At 33.5% G+C, this 19,608-nt stretch overlaps 1 protein-coding gene across 3 annotated transcripts in view; it reads right to left on the minus strand.

The window, feature by feature from the left end:
• The window catches only part of DPH6 (diphthamine biosynthesis 6), a 215,357-nt gene that overhangs the window by 155,103 nt on the left and 40,646 nt on the right, over positions 1–19,608 (minus strand). For all 3 annotated transcript variants that reach the window (XM_049825129.1, XM_049825128.1, XM_049825127.1), the window contains exons 4-5: positions 11,810–11,883; positions 9,531–9,649 (exon numbers count right to left, since the gene is read on the minus strand). In XM_049825129.1, coding sequence (XP_049681086.1) covers positions 9,531–9,649; positions 11,810–11,883 — 193 coding nt within the window. The remainder of the gene's footprint in view (positions 1–9,530; positions 9,650–11,809; positions 11,884–19,608) is intronic.

Genomic DNA, 19,608 nt, shown 5'->3' on the forward strand with positions numbered 1-19,608 from the left:
ACGTACCAAAGCACATTACTAAAAGGCATTTCACTAGTGTTAAGTTATGCAAAAGAACTGTATTTTAAATGGTTCACTTTGTACACATGTATTAGTATAGCATAAAGCCCTCACCTGAGGGGTAACTACCTGATATTACCTGCATTTTTCAAGACCATTAGAAAATCAAGTTCCATTTTCATGGCATTACTAACAAGAACATGTTTTATACATGTTCAGAATTTAAAACAGTCATGATTTTTAAGAAAGTATTTTATTATAAAAAATTTCTACTTTAACCTCTTAGTAAAATACTGGATAAATAAAAATAAATCATAATTCCTGGGTTTATGAAATGGTGGTACATAAAGTTCTTCTAAAAGCTACACTGAATCAAACTCTAACCCAGAACACATGAGCACATTGTGAAAGAATCACTACCACACACACACATCAATAAAGTATGAGTTAACCATTATCTGTTGATAATATAGGGAAAAACCTCTGTCCTTCCCTGACTAACCAACCGTACCACCCGAAAAGGACATCTTCTTCCTCTCTGACTTCTTCCATAAAATAAGGTTAAAAACAAATATCCAAAGTCACTATCTATTATCAGTATTCTTGAAATTTCATATATATAGAATTAGCATAGACTTTTGGAGAAAAAATTGGATCTTGTTTTAAAGTTACAGCAACTTAAAGTTCCCTTCTTTTTCCTTCAAGAGAACTATTGTTGAGAAGGTTAGTAACTACCATCACTATGAATGTCAGGGACTGAGACTCAACTTCTGATGATGCAGGGCAGTGTGATGCACAATAAGGTTTCTGGAAAGATCCTAATCAGCTGCTCACCAAAAGCAGAACTATTTAGAACTTTAAATAAGAAAAGAGGCAATGAAAGACTTAAGTTTTCTGGAACCAAAACTAGTCTCTTTCTCTCTCTTTTAAATTCCTTTTTCAGGAAGAAAACAGAGTTAACAAGGAGGCGATGGGACCTTTAAGGTACAGAAATATGGAGAGAAAGCAAAAGAGTATAAAGGATAGCTGCAAGCACCCATCTTAGAACTGGAACAGAGAAAATAGGATTATTTCTGATGGTGAAATCCTCTACTTCAACTGTGGTGCGTTTTTTCTTTCTAAGTAAACAATACAAAATCATTGATTTGCATGAAGCGGGATCAAGCACTATTCTTTAAATGATACAGAATCAAAGAGTATATTTCTAACAGCACAGAAAAAGTCAATACACAAAAGCATTAGTTGATAAAGCAAGTTTAATCTGCAGGAATATCAGATACCCTTCACAATGGAGGAGTGCACCCGCCACAGAGATATTAATGCACTGTACATCTATATCTTAAATTGCCTTGAGGTAAATTATTCCTGGTCTCATACTGAGTTTTCATTTCCACGAAGAGTTGGGAAGTGAACTTGTCTGGCAGCATAACTTGACAGCTTCATAGTTGATTCTTAACTTCCTCATAACTTTCACACATGAAAGGCTCTATAAGAATGGTGAACTGGACAGATGCCTTGAATTTCCTTTTCAAAAACATTGAAATAATTGTAAAAGCTGCATAACTTTCATATAAAAATGAAGGAAAGTATAATAAATACTAGAAATTACTCCACCTCTAAAAGATTTGAGGTGAACATACTTCTAATTTATTGTATAAAAGAGCAAAATTCATGCAACTTCATTATGTGATGACTACTTTTTTTTTTTTCTTTTTTTTTTTTTCCCTGTATGGAGTAATTTATCCAGTATGGGAATACTACAGGGATGGAATCTGAAGATACAGTACTGCTTTTCAAGCTAAGTGGTGAAGTTAAAAGATATTAATCCTGAAATGGTTCTAACATATATTTCCCGCGCAGTTTATTTAGGATCACAGTTTATCTGCTTTCTCGGAAGTTCATCAAATATTTTCTAAACTAGGTTAGACTGATGTCATCAAATTTTAGTATTCTAAGAGGTAAAAGGCTCTAAAACTCTTCATACCAGCAATGTTAATTTTATCTGTAATCTCTTGTGATTTTTTTTTTTTTTTAACATCAAAGTTATTTGTGTTCTAGTTACATCTAGGATTCAAAGCAACTTAGCTCTGCTGTTTCAGGAACAAAAACCTCAATAAGTCTTTGAAGAAATTTTGTATTGTTTCATCAAATAACAAGGCAATATTTTCACGCAGATACTTTTAAAACTCTAAAATGTTCACAGTTTAAAAAGAGATTGTGGAAGAATTGTTTAATAACAGCATTAAACTGCTTTAATCAAATCCAAGACTCTATACAGCAAATGGTTCAGCTCATTGAAAATACTGCCCAACTTCCTCTCAGGACTTTCAATGGACTTCAGAGACTTAAAACAAAAGTTATAACAAGTTTGGTTCATACAGCCACATATGTATGACTTTGCCAATATAAATCTGTTTTCAGTGTTTTTAACTTTTGCATACTGTAATGTTTTGTTAAGAGTTAACCATTCCAGCACCATAGTTTGGATAAAAAAGGATGTGCTGTTTTGTCCCCATTAACGAAATCTGTCATCTCCATGCTTTGAACAGTTCTAGTGCAATTAAGCTTTGAAGAAAAGGATTGAAATTTGATTCAGTGGCAGAGAAAGAGGCATGTGGTAAATTTGTGTCACTTCCATTAAATCCATCCTCATGCAGACAAGTTATAAACTTTTAAAAAGCCACAGTCCCCAAAGCCATCAACAGAGACTTCTGACAGGAGAAATCAGTAGATCTCCTGCAAAAGGGTAAAGGTCAGAGCAGAAACAAAGGATCAGATTAGGACAAGAAGTCTCGTAAAACTTCAACTCAGAGAGACCTGGAAAGCAAGCATCTGTTGTTCTAACTACACAGATATGCCTTTAAAGGTTCGAGTTTATGCTCTGTTTCAGCACAGTCAATGTGCATCCATAGCTTAACTTACCAAACAGTAAGAGCAGCAAGTAATATTCTAGTACTAACAAGACACCACTTCTCCCTCTTGATTTTAATTCTATTAAGATTATTTCTGCTCTTGACATCTGTTACTAAGCTCTTTTTCTTCCACTATTTTTCAGCTCAAAGTTCTCTGACTATTCTTCTGTCTCCTTCACTAGAACCCTGACTTCCTTTTCTCTTTCACTTTAAATGCCTAATAGTCCATTTTTAGAATCCTGCTTCTGTTTCACTTTTTCTTTAGATGATCTGATCTCCCCAAACTGCAAAGCGATCTTTCCACTCTTAAGCCATCTCTCTCCAATTCTGCCTGTCTCTGACATCTTAAGAACCACTGCACTCAAGAATGTCAACTTTCAATCTAAGTCCTATCACCTGTTTACTGAAAATATCAACATCCTTCCCAATCTCCATCTATAGGCTCAGGAGATAGCAAAGAGGGAATCATAGTGCTCTCAAACCTGTTTCTAGATCCACTCACGCAAACTGTTACAAAATCTCATTTCTTCTTTTTCTGTTACACACTTTATTTTCAAACATTTCTTTATGCTGTGTACTAAAAGCTCTTTCCAAAACTTCATCTTACGCTAGTAACAAAGTATCTGTCATTCATATACAAGCATCAAGGCAAATAACATCCCAAATGCAAAGATTATTTTCTTATCTTATTTTTCTAACCTTTCAGCTCTGCTCTGAATCAAAACTTTACTTCACTTAAAAACCGTTCCTAGTTCTCTTTTCTTTTACACACCTATTTTGCACCATACTCTTCTTAAATTCCCAAGCTAATTTTTGGTTGATTTCTGGTCTTGCATACAATTCCCATTTTTTCCATGTTGATCTTTTCCCTCAGGAAAAAAAAAAGGGTCTGAGCTAAAATGGCTCCTGTGGTTTTGTAATTGTTACCAAATCTTTTCATACAACATCTGATGAACAAACAGGTGTGGTACCTTTTCTTTTGTTGTAAATAATATGAATGATGTAGATGAATGAGGTAGTAGACAAACATATTGGGGAACAAGCCTAAGGCAAAAGTGTCAAATACACTTAAACTCTAAAGGACCAACTAAGCTTTGGAAGCTTTGTTTGAAAATTCAGTGACAATAACATGTGCTAGCTGGAAAACAAGGATTAGAAGGGGGAAAAGACTAGTAAGAGTATCTTTCTTAAAGTATGTGATAGGCGTAAATTTACCAAATTTATAATCTGAAAAAAATTACAATAAAAACTAATTAAAAGCTATCACATGTATATACAAGATATTACTTTAACATTCTTCAGGAATAATTTTTCTAATAAAAGTTTAAGGCTACTTTTTAGAATACATTATTCCTAACAGAATAGACAATCATTAAAATTTGACAGTACTTGGAAACATATTATTGGTCATTTTCTGTTCCAGTTCAAATTACAATAAACAGAATTAAGTCTTTTTCATATTAATAAAACCAAACGTTATCAAGAGCAAAGGTTGTGAAGACTGTCATAGGCTCCATTACAGCTCCAGTGTCTGGTAACTGCCCAAGGAAAAAGCAATGGAACAATCACCTCTAAAGAAACTGAACTACCTAAGCAGAATGCCAATGTTTAGTTTATTTAGTAATATGTAAGTAAACAAATCCTTACAATACAGTATGGAAGAAAACAACTGGAATCTTGTATTGATTTCTTTTTGTTATGTTTGTGAATTATCTGAGAATTTTTTGAAAATATTTAGAGGAAGCAAGTATGTTCCCCTGTGATGATGATGTAACACGTTTCTTCAGTTTCCCCAATAATGACTTCAAAATTGCTCAGTACTAAAAACTAGAGATACATTTTCAAAGAACACTGTTCTTTTCCACTGCGCAGATGATGTGCACAGACAAAACTCACAACTGCCAATTTTACTTCAGGATATGATTGAACATTATAGCCAACCCAATTCAGTGGTAAGCTTTCTATTGAAAGAGAGAGTTTTGTCCTCCATGCGGCCGTGGCATCTATACAGCAAGTTCCCTGCACACACAAAAAAAGCCATACTTCTCTGCTGGATCACCCAGCTGCAGCCACACAATCACTGGAGCTTTTACAGGGGCAGAAGCAAGTAGCGACTTGTAGTTTGGAAGCCTCAGCTAGAGGGGGGAAGGAAAGATCAACCTTTAGCAGCAACTCACTATTAGGTCAGTTTATCTGTAACACCAAATTATGCCCTCAGGAGCTTTACCAGGAACTGTGTGGTGCTAGTTCTTTTTTAATGTACTACTTTATACATGAATCTCACCTCCATGAAAATTAATGGGAGTCTGGCTATCAATTTCAGTCAGTCAGGATTTCACTTCTGTATACTAGTGGCATGCAAATAATAAACAATAACGCAGATGTCTAGGTGGTTAGGTTTAAATAATAAACAGAAGCTCCAGATTTCATTATACTGAAGAGAAACATTCTCTCTCTCTAAATTAAAAGCTCATGTACAAAACCATACACATCCCTAAACTAGTAGCTTTTCAGAGGATTCTATGTACAGCAGGGGTATACCAATCTTCTTGACCTTGTGAGGCAAGCATCAAGATCTTCTCACAGCAAAAAAGACTCAAGTTAAATATACGTACTTCAGACAGCTCATTTTAGAGAAGGAACTTAGGATTTGTTGACAGGCAGGAGATGGCAATGGCTCCCTAAGGACTCATTACTCCGTTGTTGGAGGGAAATAGCCTGGGTAAGCAAGAAGGGCCCACACCATCTCAAAATTTAGGCTTCCACAGCCCCTGTAATTTCAACTCTACCCATGGCTGAGCATGCAGATTGTCTAGAAGCAGTCATAGCAGCCAGACCTACAAGATAAAGCATGTTGCCATGGCATAAGAGCCCCACTTCAAATGTAGGCTGAGGACCACATGCTAATCAGCCCTGATACAAAGTTTCAGCTTTTATTATTGTCCAACAGTTGAACAGCGTTGTGGTATCATTTCTCTCCTGTGCTCCAAAGAACAGCTAGAAGTTAGAAACATAATTTAACCATGAAAGAGTTTTTCTTTTCCAACTTAGTATTTCTATTCTCTGATCTCATAATTACAATGTTTTTTGAGGTATTTAATTCAATAATAAATCATTAAGTTACTATAACCAAACTGGGAACAAGCTGCAATGTATAAAATAAATAATGTATATTAGTTCCATAAAAGATAGAAATTTGAGCTTATATTCCAATTTTGACTGAAACATTGAAGAAGCAATTTTTTCCTCTGCTTTCTCAAGCTAATAATGTGCACTCATAAAACTTACTTACAAAAGGTGAACATCACTCTCAAAACTTCAAGAAAGACTAGAATCACTGAGGACAAACTGCTTTAACTGCATGACATAAAACCAATTTCAACTATATTCTCATATATATAAGAATTGAAGTTTGTCATATTTTAAAATGTATAGTGGCGCTTAAGTTTTAGTGTTAATTCTTAACAAGATTTAGGTATAGTTAACTACGTAAGTAAAACTACATAAAACTCAGTGCTCAATTTTTACTGAGGACCCTGCTGTGAGGAACCCAACGATTCCTTCCAAATGTAACCTTTCTCCTTCTCTGACTTCCACCCAACTATTACACCTTGTGCTGCAGTGGAAGCAATTTACTTTAGAATGTGGCACAGGTAAGACCAGTATATAAAGTTACCAAGATTAGGAGTTGAATCTGTGATAAGCGTACCCTGCAAGTTAATTAGTATTTTAATCCGTAAAATGTCTCCAGAGAGCTAGAATATAAAAAATGAATCTTATTATTCTGTTATATTACAGTCTCTGTTATATTACACAGTGCTATATTATGCTGCCTTACATGAGCAATGGATATTACTGGAATTTCAGGCACACACATGTTAAAAACAGTAACTGCTTCTATTTTAGCTATTACCAAGTAACCTCATTCTGACTTTCTGGGATTTCCACTGAAGAGGTGTATATTTCAAATATAAATGTGTCATGCATCATACACGCATCTTCAGCAGCAAGAAAATGGCACTGAAGATAAATATGCATAAGCAGTTTTGGGGTTTTTTTTTATAGCTCAGGTTTGCTGCTAGATCACGGAATGTTTTTCTCTCATCATTAAAGCCTCTGAAATACACCCTAAAAGAAAGCGAGCTGATCTACTTATAGATCAACAGAAGGCATGTGAAGAAGGCTTGCTAACAATACTTCTTTTGCATGTAAGTGAGAGCAATTGGTATCCCATCTGGAAAAGCACACTATTCTGAGATAGAAAACTCTTGCCACTGGCAAAGTTTATGGTATTAATTTGTAATGGTGGATTTAGGGAAATGTACTAAACTAATGCTCATTTACTTGCATAATTATGTGTTTTCTACATAAAATGACAGGCTTTTACCTTGCCAATACTGGCACCGAGTTAATGGAAAACAGGACAAGGCGGGTGTACAAGTATGCCAGCGCTGATGAATGTCAAGCTCAGGTTACAGATTTGCTTCTTGCATTAACATCTGTACAATGTACCATCTAATGCATTACCCTTCAGACTCTTAAATCTGTTATTTTAAATATTTTCATTGCAGTTTAGCTTTGATTATTAATCTAAGAGGCAAAGAGTTAAACTGTATCTTATCTTCTTTCCCACTTGATATGTTAAACAGCCTTCATACCTTAAATCCACTTTAATAAGGCATGCAATTATTAAAGCATTACAGAATGGCCCCAGAGCACACAAGCTCCATTAAATTTGCTTACATCTAATTACGTCTGCCTGAGGCAGGTGAGAAATTGACTCTGATAAGATCTTTCTTTTACCTGTAACCAAAAAAATAAAAAGGAAAAAAAATCTTGGAGTGATTTTCTATCTAATTGCTATCTACAAGTATTTATGGTATTCGCTCCTTCAATGAATAGCCCACAAAGCACTCTTTGTGCAGTAACTAGTGCATTTTAAGGTTTTTTTTTAAGATTGTAGAATACAAAAGACAAGCTCATCTTGCTTCAGGCATATCACAGGTCATCAACAATGTCTACTGGTGAAACAGTTTTATCTATTATTTAAATCATATTTTCTTTAAAAAATATTTCTGATGTGAAAAAGCATGTTACATATTCTTTGTGGACTTTTATTTTTTCATCATGTCAGCATAAACAATGAAAGCATTATATTTCATGGAAAATAACATAAATATGAAAATGTACTTTACAAGGCTTGAAAACTATTCCTTTAAAAAAGGCGGGTTTTCTTTCAGATTTAAAAAAGAAGTGTTTTATAGTAGAAAACACAGCATTCAACTCCTGTGTATTTGAAACTGGCCTTCCAAAATTCAGGAAAATGCTATTAAATTACACTGCCTGTTACCTGTAAGTGAACGAGGGAATGGGGTATTTCTAATCATTCTGATCCCACTAGCAGCCCTAGTAGATCCTAGAGAACAAAAGAGCAAGACCATCATAGTGATAATATAAAAACTAGTTAGGAACTATACCAGCTAAGGAGGAATAAATAAATAAAAAGTCATAGAATTCATCCAGTCTACAGGGATTATAATTCAATTCTTGATCAATATTTAAGGAGAAATGACTCTGTTAGAAAGTGTTCTTTAAAGACAACAGACATTAGGAATTTGATGTGAAAGTTGCCCAGATAAACCAGCCATCAGACTTCTAATGCAAGATTATACAACGCTATTTTTTAAACATACATCTTTAACCACTGATGTCACTGACACTCTTGTATTATACTAGCCATTCTTTGGTACAATGGATCGCAAATCTATAGCCAACCCAAAAAGAAAAGGTCCTTTGGTCGCACTTTATGCTTAAGATCTCATTTGATACTCTTAAATGAAAAATTGCACAGAGGCCTGAAATGAATATATTGTACCATTAACACGTTATCTTATGCGCTTCTTAGGGTTATAGAGCATGTCATTCAATAAGCCTTCCTATAACTTGACCTTATTTTCACATTCAAACAATAAACAAACAGGTTATCTTTCATATTAATTTGCTTATTATACAAACGTCATTTTACATATTTGACCAATAAAAAGATGTTGATTTTCTGGTATACTAACCAACTACATTGCAAATACGTTTTTGTAAATACTATGTTTTTAAGGCAATGAGAAACTATTTCTATTTGCTATATTCTTTACCAACTCAATGACTGCGGATACACAAAGTGTTTTGGCCTCATATAATTACATCTTGTTTGATGTTAATTTGTTGTATTTCTATTAAAACTTTCAGGGTTGCTTTATAATATTGTCTAGCCCCTAGTCTGCATTATCTATAAATGACAATACTGTGAACCACTGAATACACCTTTACTGCAAATCAAAACCAAACTAGAAGAAAAAAATTACAAAAGGAATTTAATGACTATGCTAGGAAAAATTACTTTCCAGCTTTTCCATGTCTTCTGTAAGAATGAATTGCATACAGGTAAATTAATTATTCAGACATCATGACTGTTATTCAGCAATGTAATTTTTAAAATTTTTCTTCATATTAACATCTCATATCCTAAAATATAGAACAAAATTTCTGATTTTCTCTGTTATGTTGTGGATTTGTCTATGGGAAGTTTCAGTAGACACTATTGCTAAGAATCTGAATACGTACCAAAAGCTGCCACTTTTATGATTATGGCTTGAATGTTAGATGATATAATTTCTTTGAGCAATATTTCCTGTTTCCGACGCCAAAGGTAAGCTAAAGGCTGAAGATTAAGTCTTCTGCACCTTAAAAACAAAGAAAAAATTGGATAAAGCCAGGCATTATGCTTTTATACAGCCTGATTCATGTAAAATTAAAGAAAACTAATTTCTCCAATTTCCTACCTTTAAATAATTTTTCTTCTACAATTTCAATTACAATACTTTACTATGCCTAGATTTCAGTATATACATTAAGTCTATTATTTAAAAAATTCAATAAACTTGTTCTGACTATAATTCATCTCTGTAAGTGAGATGCAATTCACTGATGTAAACAGATTTGCATGGGAACATAAGTAAAACCATGAGAAAACACATTCCTAAACCTTTAGGGATGCAAAACAATTAATACTTTAGGAAGCAATCCCGTTTTATGAACACAGCTAAGGCAAAAGTTACCGCTCTCTGATAAATGTGGCACACATCACTAGTACAATATGCTGAATCTGTTACACTCAACAAACCTGTGATTTGGATCAACACCCAAGGAAAAGAATCACTCAGGAAAATGTATACAGCTTGTGATACAAAGTAACAACTTGTTAATGTAAATTTAATTATTTGTTTTGATATATATAATATTTAGACAGCAATTGATACACGGCATTTGATTGTTTATCATATTAGAGAATCACTAATTTGCACTATTGATAGGTAACCCTTCTGCAAATTGCCAAGTACCATCAGTTGGTGATAAAATGTGTAATGCCTACTCCCTGAAAACTTAAAAACATTTAACTACAGGACTAGTTCAGAGCACTAAAAAATTACATATATTGAGAATTATCAATTATCATTGTTTATCTAATACATGGGCTTTCTCCTATATGTTAAATAGACCCACTAGTATTAGTGTCAAGACGTTATAGTTAAATGGATGTTTAATGTTGACATGTAAATCCATAGTTAGCACCCATATCATCTGATTGGTTTTGTTATTACTTTTATATATACTAACAGCACACTAAGTTGTGAAATTAACAGAAATATTTAGCAACTCTGAATGTGAAGTAGTTCATATAGGTGCCTAACTTTAGCTAATCAATCGCTGAGTCCAAGTAACCAGGATGGTTTATGTGCAACAATGTTATATCAAGGGGTAAATCTACAGATCAATGTAAATTTTTTTTACCACTGAGCAACCTTGGAATTAATCAGGTCTGTCCACAATATTGTGATGTCCTGTCAATCTTTTGGCTGTGGTAAAAGATCTGAAACCCACAATCAACAAAAGCAATCTTTCCTAAAATATCTAGTAACATGATCAGGCAGTCATTAAAATGTTTTAAGCGTAAGGAAAAAGAAAAAGAAAAGAGCTATTCCTGACTCAATTTACTTATGTAAAGTGTAAAGGAAACACCCATGCTGTGGAACTCGCTGATGTGAGTTGAGCTGGCACAGCATTAACTTCGCCATTCTTACAGTTCATAAAGGATTCCATATATTTGCTTTTATCATCAACAAGTAACTAATGAACTCATGAATTTGTAATTTATTTTTAACAAAAGGTGGTTTTGCATTTCATCAGACACATATAATGAAAAAAATTTTTCCAGACCCAAATCAAGTCTTGCCATATATAACACACACAATTCCCATTACATAATCCTTTTTTTAATTAAGACTTAAAAATATGACAATCTATCTAGACTTAGAGTGCGCAGAGTAGAAATGACAAATGAAAGCTGATTAATGATAACAGATTTTAGATTTTAAGGAAGTAAGGGAAGATATGTACCTAAGGATTCTTTTGCATTTAATTCCTGATAACAAGTCACAAGATGTCCCTCTATATTAAAACTCTGTTGAAAAATAGGGATACTTGACCACAACATGGTAATCACTGGAATTGAGTGAGCTTTCTGTTGAAATTAAAGATCTGAAACCTACTCAACTAGTTTCATATCAAAATTCTAAGTATTTTCAACAGATCCATGACAGACCTGAGGAGCAATCAAAAAATCCAATATAGAGTCTACTAGATTTTTACTAATGAACATATGGTTCCAGGAAAAAAAAAAAAAAAAAAGAAAAAAGATACTTATATTAACAAATTGCATGAATTGGGTATCATAAAACATAAGAAATAAAGCAACTGTCTCTGCTCCGGAATTTGAATTAGAAAACAAACAAGTAAAGCACTTTCCACAATGTGTATATTAATAAAGATTAATATTTTCTTACACATCTTCAACTCGAACTCTCTGGTAGTCAGAAAGAATGGCTCCCACAGATACACCCTCCACTCCTTCTTTGTCCTGAAAAATGACATGGAATATTAATGATAGCAGTATATGCTGGCCTAAGCAATAGAGATTCAGTACCTCTACTAGCAGAATCAACCAAGAATAAATCTTTTTCTCTGTGCACAGTACATGGAACTGAATGGGCTGGAATGCAGATCATGCACAGAAAAGAGCAGCATAGCTGACCTGCTACATGGTTATTACTCTAACACAGTAATCTACCCAAGTACCATTCTACGGAAGAAATAACCAGGGTAACTGGAAAGTACCAGACTTAATAGCTTAGCCTAAAGTTTTCCTGACATTCTGAAAATTACTTCCAGCTCTTCACTATAGCTGAGGTGTTAACTATTCCACCTAAATAAATACCAGCAACATACAAGAATAACAATATTACACTGTTAGCATTTAGTCACAATATGCAGCACAAGAGGGTGTGAGATTACTCTTTTTATCCTAACACCAAAACAAGAAAACTCATAGGCAACTTACTCAATGTCACCTTTTAAAAATTCTGCTATAAAAAAAGATTTTCCAAGACATATCTTCTCATTTCATTTCAATTACCTAAGCCAATAGTACTTTTTTCTTGTAAACACGCTGAGAAAGTAACATTTGAAAATGCACATACTTACAGTATTTCATGAGCTCTTGCATTTTTAAAGTTGCTTGAGTCCCAACCAACATGTTGAATTTACTTTATTTTCCTTAAAATTTGCTCCAGCTAGACTTTAGTTACCATTGTTTTCCTCTTTTAACCAAAGTTGATCATAACTATACAGCATGACTTACCTTCTGGACCTGCTAAATGCAATCCTGTGAAGTTTGCAGCAAGATCTTACCACAAAATTTTCAACTATATACCTAGACATGAATTTCAAAATCAAATCAGTATTTGCCTGCCATGGTACTGAATTTAAAATTCATTTTCAGTTTCTTATCAATAAAATGATGTGGAAGGTGTTTTATTCATAATTAGGAAAAAAACTCCTGGGTTATGTCTGTCTGGGATATTCTTTCCTCAATCTATTACTTCTCTTTAATTCTCACCTCATATTGCCCAACCAAATTCCTAAGTTACTCATACCCATCTACACTTCTGATTTAAGAGTCACTGTAGTTACAAAAATCCCTAGCTATAGTAATCTGAAAATTCTATCACTGTTCAGTTTATGTACTTCTACATATCATTAACGGATATATCATTTAATATGAAACTTCATGCCAAATCATACAGGATTCAGGTTGATGCTTTTCACATATCCAGAAGTAATAGTACTAATAAAAATCAATTTTAGCTTATCTGTCACTTGTTCATTATCCACTGCTGGTATTATCATTATTATTACTATTGTCCAGACAATATTACTTCTGCTTCTCTTTGAGCTTTCTGTGCAACAATGTTTCAAAGCTCTTTTCAGAATAAAGACAAATCACAGACATACCAATTTACTGAACTCATGCATCTAGAATTACATTTCTTAAAAAGTTAATAACAGTTATATAAGTAGAGTTTTCTTTAAATAAATTTGATAAAACGATTCATGAAGCCTTCTTGGATCTTCAAGTACATCTAAAATATTTTCCCCATACTCCTTTGTTTCATGCAATTTTGATATGCAGTGTACCTGTACTGCTTCAATTGCACTACAGTTGCATTCTTCAAAGTTCTTTTTAGAAAGATTGTAAAGTTAAGTTGCATAACAGTCTTGGAAAACATGACAGCTAAGTATTGTTTGTTTGTATTTTTATGTAAAAAGTGTAACACTAACAATTCCTTCAAAATGTGCTCTGTCGCAATGTTCAGACATCATCCAACATGTCCAGAAACATTATATGTGAACAATTAATCACAGGCAACATATCCTCAAAGGTAATAATCATGAAGTGGTCCATGCACAGGATCTGACATCATGAACAATTAATACATTAAATATTAACTTTCATGTTTCCAAGTCTACACACATCTTTCTGTGTGAAGGAATGAAGTAGCCTGTATCCCCTTCTGCTCAACACACTATAATATATTTGTAACGGAATCACAGAAGCAGAATGGCTGAGGCTTCTCACTTTTGTGAAGAAACTTGGGACTTCTGCTGTGAAGTATGTCCAGACTATCAGAGACTAGGACAAGATCTGGTAATAAAACTGAATGCCTTTATAGGGAGAGAAGTATTCAACTACAGAAAGGAACAGCAGAAGACAAAACCAGAAAAACACTGCAGAAATGCATCTGCATTTATAGGATCATAAAGCAGACTGGAGACTCAGGCCTGATGGCAAGGGAAGAGTAAAGCAGATTTAGTCTATGATCCAGGGAACAACAACAAAACCAAACCCACAAGAACTTCTACAATCACCTCCATAGCCTCCGAGTGTTATAGATACTGAATGTTCAAATGCTTTTTCATTACTACTTCTTCATGCAAGGTAGCATAACAATACAAATGATACAAATGAGCTTGGAGCTCACCGATTAAGCACAGACTCCCAATATTGTTACTACTTAACAGTAGTGTTATACTTTTATGCATCTGTCTATTGTATGTAGTATTATTATGCTGTGAAAGAACACAAATAAAATACAATTTTAAGTTATTCTGAATTTTTATTCTTACTATAGTTTTGAACAGTTAAGTTTACAAACTTTTCCAACATAAAATTGTATTGCCACCAATACATGATATATATACAAGAGGAGATTTTTATTTTTTTTTTTTTTTTTTAATTTGCTAACAAGTTCACTTGAAATATTCAGGGCTTTTTCAGACTATTTCTGTCCAAAAAAAAAGTTATACATAAATTAAAAGTGTTCAGCTATAGTGGCTGGATAGTGAATTATACTTAGGAAATTATATATCTCCTGTTCATCCATAGAGATGACAACTGACTTGCCCAAAACATTTTTTAACTTTTTTTTTTAATATTCATTCTGTTTTTCAAGTTCACACAAGATACATACATCAGCAAAGATACTCAGTAAGAAAACTACCTCAAATTAAAAAGAAAAGTACCTGGAAGTAGAGACTTCAGTGTCCGGTTCTTATACAAACATAATACTTCTATACTAAAATGGACTGCATTACAGACCTATTTGTTTGGGGTTTTAAAAACTTTAGTACTGAATCTTAGGAACTTTCAAAATCATCCTATGGTAAAAGAATTTAAAAAGCTATTATAATCTTTAAGGTCACAGAACTTCTATTAAACAACTGTTGGAACGATGGCCCAAACTTGAAATTTAAATATCACGTAGAATACTCACAGGTTTTGTTTGGGGGTTGGTTTTTTTTCAATTATACATACCTATAACACATTTAGAGGGTGGATGTACATGTGTATGAATGCATATACATACACACACGAACACATAAATATGTATATGTATGTGTATATACACTCACACACATGTGTATATATGTACATATGGATATAATATATCTTGGAGTTAGTAGCAAAAGAACAGCATTGGCTGCTTGCTTACAAGCTACATTAAATCTGATTTAAATAGTCCTATACAAGATGTTCTGCACTTATTCTAGTTTATGTCCTTTGATAATATGTAAGTTTTAATCATCTTTTGAAATGGCAGTACATCATGTGATTTTTCAGTTGTGGTTAGCATTCACATTTAAAGACTTCTGACAGGGAGCTATTCACCACCATCACTTTTCATTTAGTTCTTCTGATGGTAAAGAGCAAATATAAACTTCCATCACTGTCCAAACAGCAGCTTCCACAAGGAGAAACATCAATATACTTAATACACGCTTTGAAATGGGAGAACTAGTTAATATACTTACATACCATGAAAAGGAATAAATTCAATCCCCCTACTCTGTACAGTTCAACAAATCAAGGTTGGAGTGGCACAAATTCAACAAATAAGAAGACTTGAAGAGAAGAAGGATGGAGTATGAGGTGGAACAGGAAAAAAAAACCCTATGGTCTAACAACCTTCATAAATTCCTCAACTGGACAAGGTTTACATAAAATCTTGCCACACAGTGTGTTCAGCTCAGAGCCTGAAGCATGCAAAGAGTACTAACTGAAAACTAGTTCTTCACTGGATTCACTGGTATTGAAAGAGTTATTGGACATTTTGCAAATAGATAGGATTTCGTTTCATTCAGAGCTGATCGTGGTTAGCAGAGAATCAATCCCAGAACCAACGGTGCCAGGTCTCGGGTACTACACTTCCCATTGTAATGTGGAATCTCATCAGGTTTTGTACCCCAAAAAGCATGTTCACAAAACTGCAGTCTCAGCATGGGTAGAGCAGGCTGGCATTTGCAGACTAAATGTCAGGGATCTGCACTGAACTCAAAAGCCAAGGAAGAAAATTTGGGAAAATTCTGAAGGAAAGATGATAGGTGTTGTATCATATAAAAAGTAAGAGAGAACAGAAAAATGTTTTAGGGAAGTTAATATGGAATGGTGGTCTTTTTCTTGGGTTGGTTTCAGTTTTTCTTTTTCTTCTTATTAAAGAACACGTCACATACTGTTAATTTAAGAGCCAAATTATGCAAAACTTTACTAATATGTTGCTAGTGCAATAGGTTAGTCTAAAGTAAATATAAATTGCATCTCTGAAATATTTGGGTAATACAGAAAGCACTTGTACTGAGTACAATATACTCTGTCACAAAGCATTACATCACAGACTATGTAATGTATACATAAAAACAGATGCTAAACATAGATGTACACAGATGCTAACAACCTTTTTTAAAAAGTCATATGGAAAATAACCTGGGTTTCCCCTTCAAAACTACCAAAATTACTCATTTTAAAAGGCAGGTATAAAAATCAACTTTTAAAAAGCACCTAAATAACAAAATATTTTTAGCAGCAGTATACAGCTTTTATATGTACGTAAGATAATTATTAGCTATGTTTTAACTGTGAGTGAAATAACATCATTATTACATGTCTTGTTATAACCATTACTTTATTCCTGTTCATAACATTCATGAAGAGTATTTTCATGAACAATTGTGTTAGAATAGCAAATCAATCTTTGCAACTGTGACTGTACTAAAATGTACAATTTACATTTAAAGCTTCATAGTTTTAAAGTTATTTATATTTTTAAACAGTTTAATGAATAACACAACTCAAAATAGCTGCTCTCCATGTATCATAAATTACTTTTAGCTGTATTTTCTATCAGAAAATAGTATAAAAAATTAAACAGTTTTGTGAAAGCTCCAAAACACCAGTGCCATGAGTATGCTTACTGTTATGCTGTTGTGAAGGGGCTTTGTAATACCCATGTACAATACCAACATACTGGTTCACAGCTGAAGGAAAAAATAAACAGAAATGTAAGAGCAATTTATGCTAGCACACTGTGATTTCAATTTTGCTTTTTTTTTTTTTATTTCAGTAACTGAAACTCAAGGATAGTGATGGTAATTGAGGAAACATCTACATATGCACTGTAGCATACAATACTTGTAGAAGTATTCTACTAGTAAGTAAAATATTCATTGCAGTAGTATTAGTAAGAGGTTTTCTTTAATTTCACATTTTAATGTCTTTACCTGACCCTCTCAGAGTTCAGCAAAAAGAAAATTAGTGCTAATGTTTTCAATTTAATTAGTATATTACATGCACTGTAATTATTAGTGGGAAATGTTACATTAATGAATGTAAAAGTTAGCTGTAAATTACCTCGGAGTTATTATCAATTTCCCAAGTTACTGCTCCTTAAGATAACCCTCTCCCTATGGTCCTTCCGGTAATTTTTCTTTGCCTGATAAACATGATGATTAAACAGCACACAGTGCAAACCTTTGATACTTTTTAAATTAAATCCATGCCCAGCCTAAGGGCTGTGTCTGATTTCAACTAAATGTGTCAGTTAATCAGATAAAAAATTATCGGCAACTCAAAGAAACAGCAGCCTTAGGCTTCATCAGTGCCAGAGAAAGCTGAACAAAATAAGACATACAGACAATATCACATTATGAGTAAAGGTTACTGCTAAGCATATCACTGCACAGAACTATTCACCACCTTAATAATGGCTATCTTAAATGAAATATTGCATACAACAGCCAAAATAATATCTAAGAAAGAAAAAGCAAGTGCTAGACCCGAGCCTATATACGTCTGTGCACATCTATTGCAAGAAAATTTGAACGTTCCCATTCAGAACAATGCAGAATAGCCCTAAAAATTTACTGTTCAGAACAGATCTATGTAACAAAGTGAAGTACAAATAGCTGAAGAATGGTTAAACTAGGTTTAATTTTTAACACTTGCTTCACAGCTTTGCCGCACTAATTTTATGACCTAGGTATAAAATAGATTATCTCTAAATGAAATTGTCTTTCCAATTAATATCCTCCTTGAAGCTTGCATGAGTAACAGAAAACTGCTACACATGCTTAAATTAAAGTTTAAAGTCATTTGTGTCTAAATAATGATTATCAGTCATTTGCAAAGCTTCAAATTAGAACACAACATATTTGCAGGTGTGTGACTGACAATATATATATTAGTAACAGGACTTTTAGGCTTCTGCAGTTACTTGAGTGGAAAATTCTTAAATATGAGTTTTGCCTTACAATTTGTGAAGCATTCCAAGATCACCGATTATACCAATTTCAGAGTATGTGATTCTTCTAAGCTTTGATATGTGTGTCAGAGGCAGCTGCAAGTAATCAAAGACAGTATGGAAATATCCCTGAGACATAGGGATATAATAACTCTAATTCAAATTGAAAAACCGCTGTTTCTGAATTGCATAGACTTGCGGATCACTACACTTCATCTGGGACTTTCCTGTCTTCCACTTAGAGACCTCAAAGCACTTATCTCATGCCTTCATTCCTTAAGAAGAAGTAGTTCCAAAAACAGGGTGGAAATTAATTTAATGTGGATTTCCATGAAATCCCTGTGTGAACACTCTCATTAAGAACTTCAGTAGCCTTCAGCAGGCTTAGCTTAACTCACTTCAAAAGTAACTTACTTTTGAATATTAGTACCTATACAAGGAGATAATACTACATAACTAATCCACTTTGTAAGTTAATTAATTTTTATGAATGCCCTGTATAGGGCACAGACAGACACACCACCACCTTTAAGCATAACTGCTAGCCTAACTTCAAGAATTTTACAACTGCAATTATTGAAATACTGCATGAACAGACACACACAAAATCTATTAATTCAGTGTAGGGGGGTATTCATCAGCTCTCAGTTACAGTTTTCAGTATCTAATCACAATCTCATAAAAAACACATTTAATTAGTATATGGTCCTCTTGCTACCTGGAAGAGTCAAAGGTTCAAGGAGATGGTGCAGGGGTACATTTTATGCCCATGAGCACAGGCACACAACACCGCAAATGAAAAGGGAGAGAGAGAGACAAAAATACTATTCTCAAAGTCTAATATCAAACATAAGTATATTGAAATATTGCACTTCAAAAGGCTAGAATTAAATTCTAAATAGCAGAAACAGAAAACCAGGAAAATCTTCCACTATGGCCATACATCACACAATAAATGTGGGTTTTCCTGAAATACCAATAGTCCTTTAGGCTGCATTTACAAACTGAACAATTCATCTTAGGAATTACAAATCATTAATTCATTAATAAATGATTTTTTTAATGTTATGCATATATTAACTATTTTCATAGAATACAAGCAAGTTGAGATAACTTTTTAGATATCATACTATTTCACAAGAAATTTTTTCTAAATTATTTAACTTAGAATG

Source organism: Accipiter gentilis, chromosome 22 (genome assembly GCF_929443795.1).
Source record: "Accipiter gentilis chromosome 22, bAccGen1.1, whole genome shotgun sequence".
Taxonomy (NCBI): Eukaryota; Metazoa; Chordata; class Aves; order Accipitriformes; family Accipitridae; genus Astur; species Astur gentilis.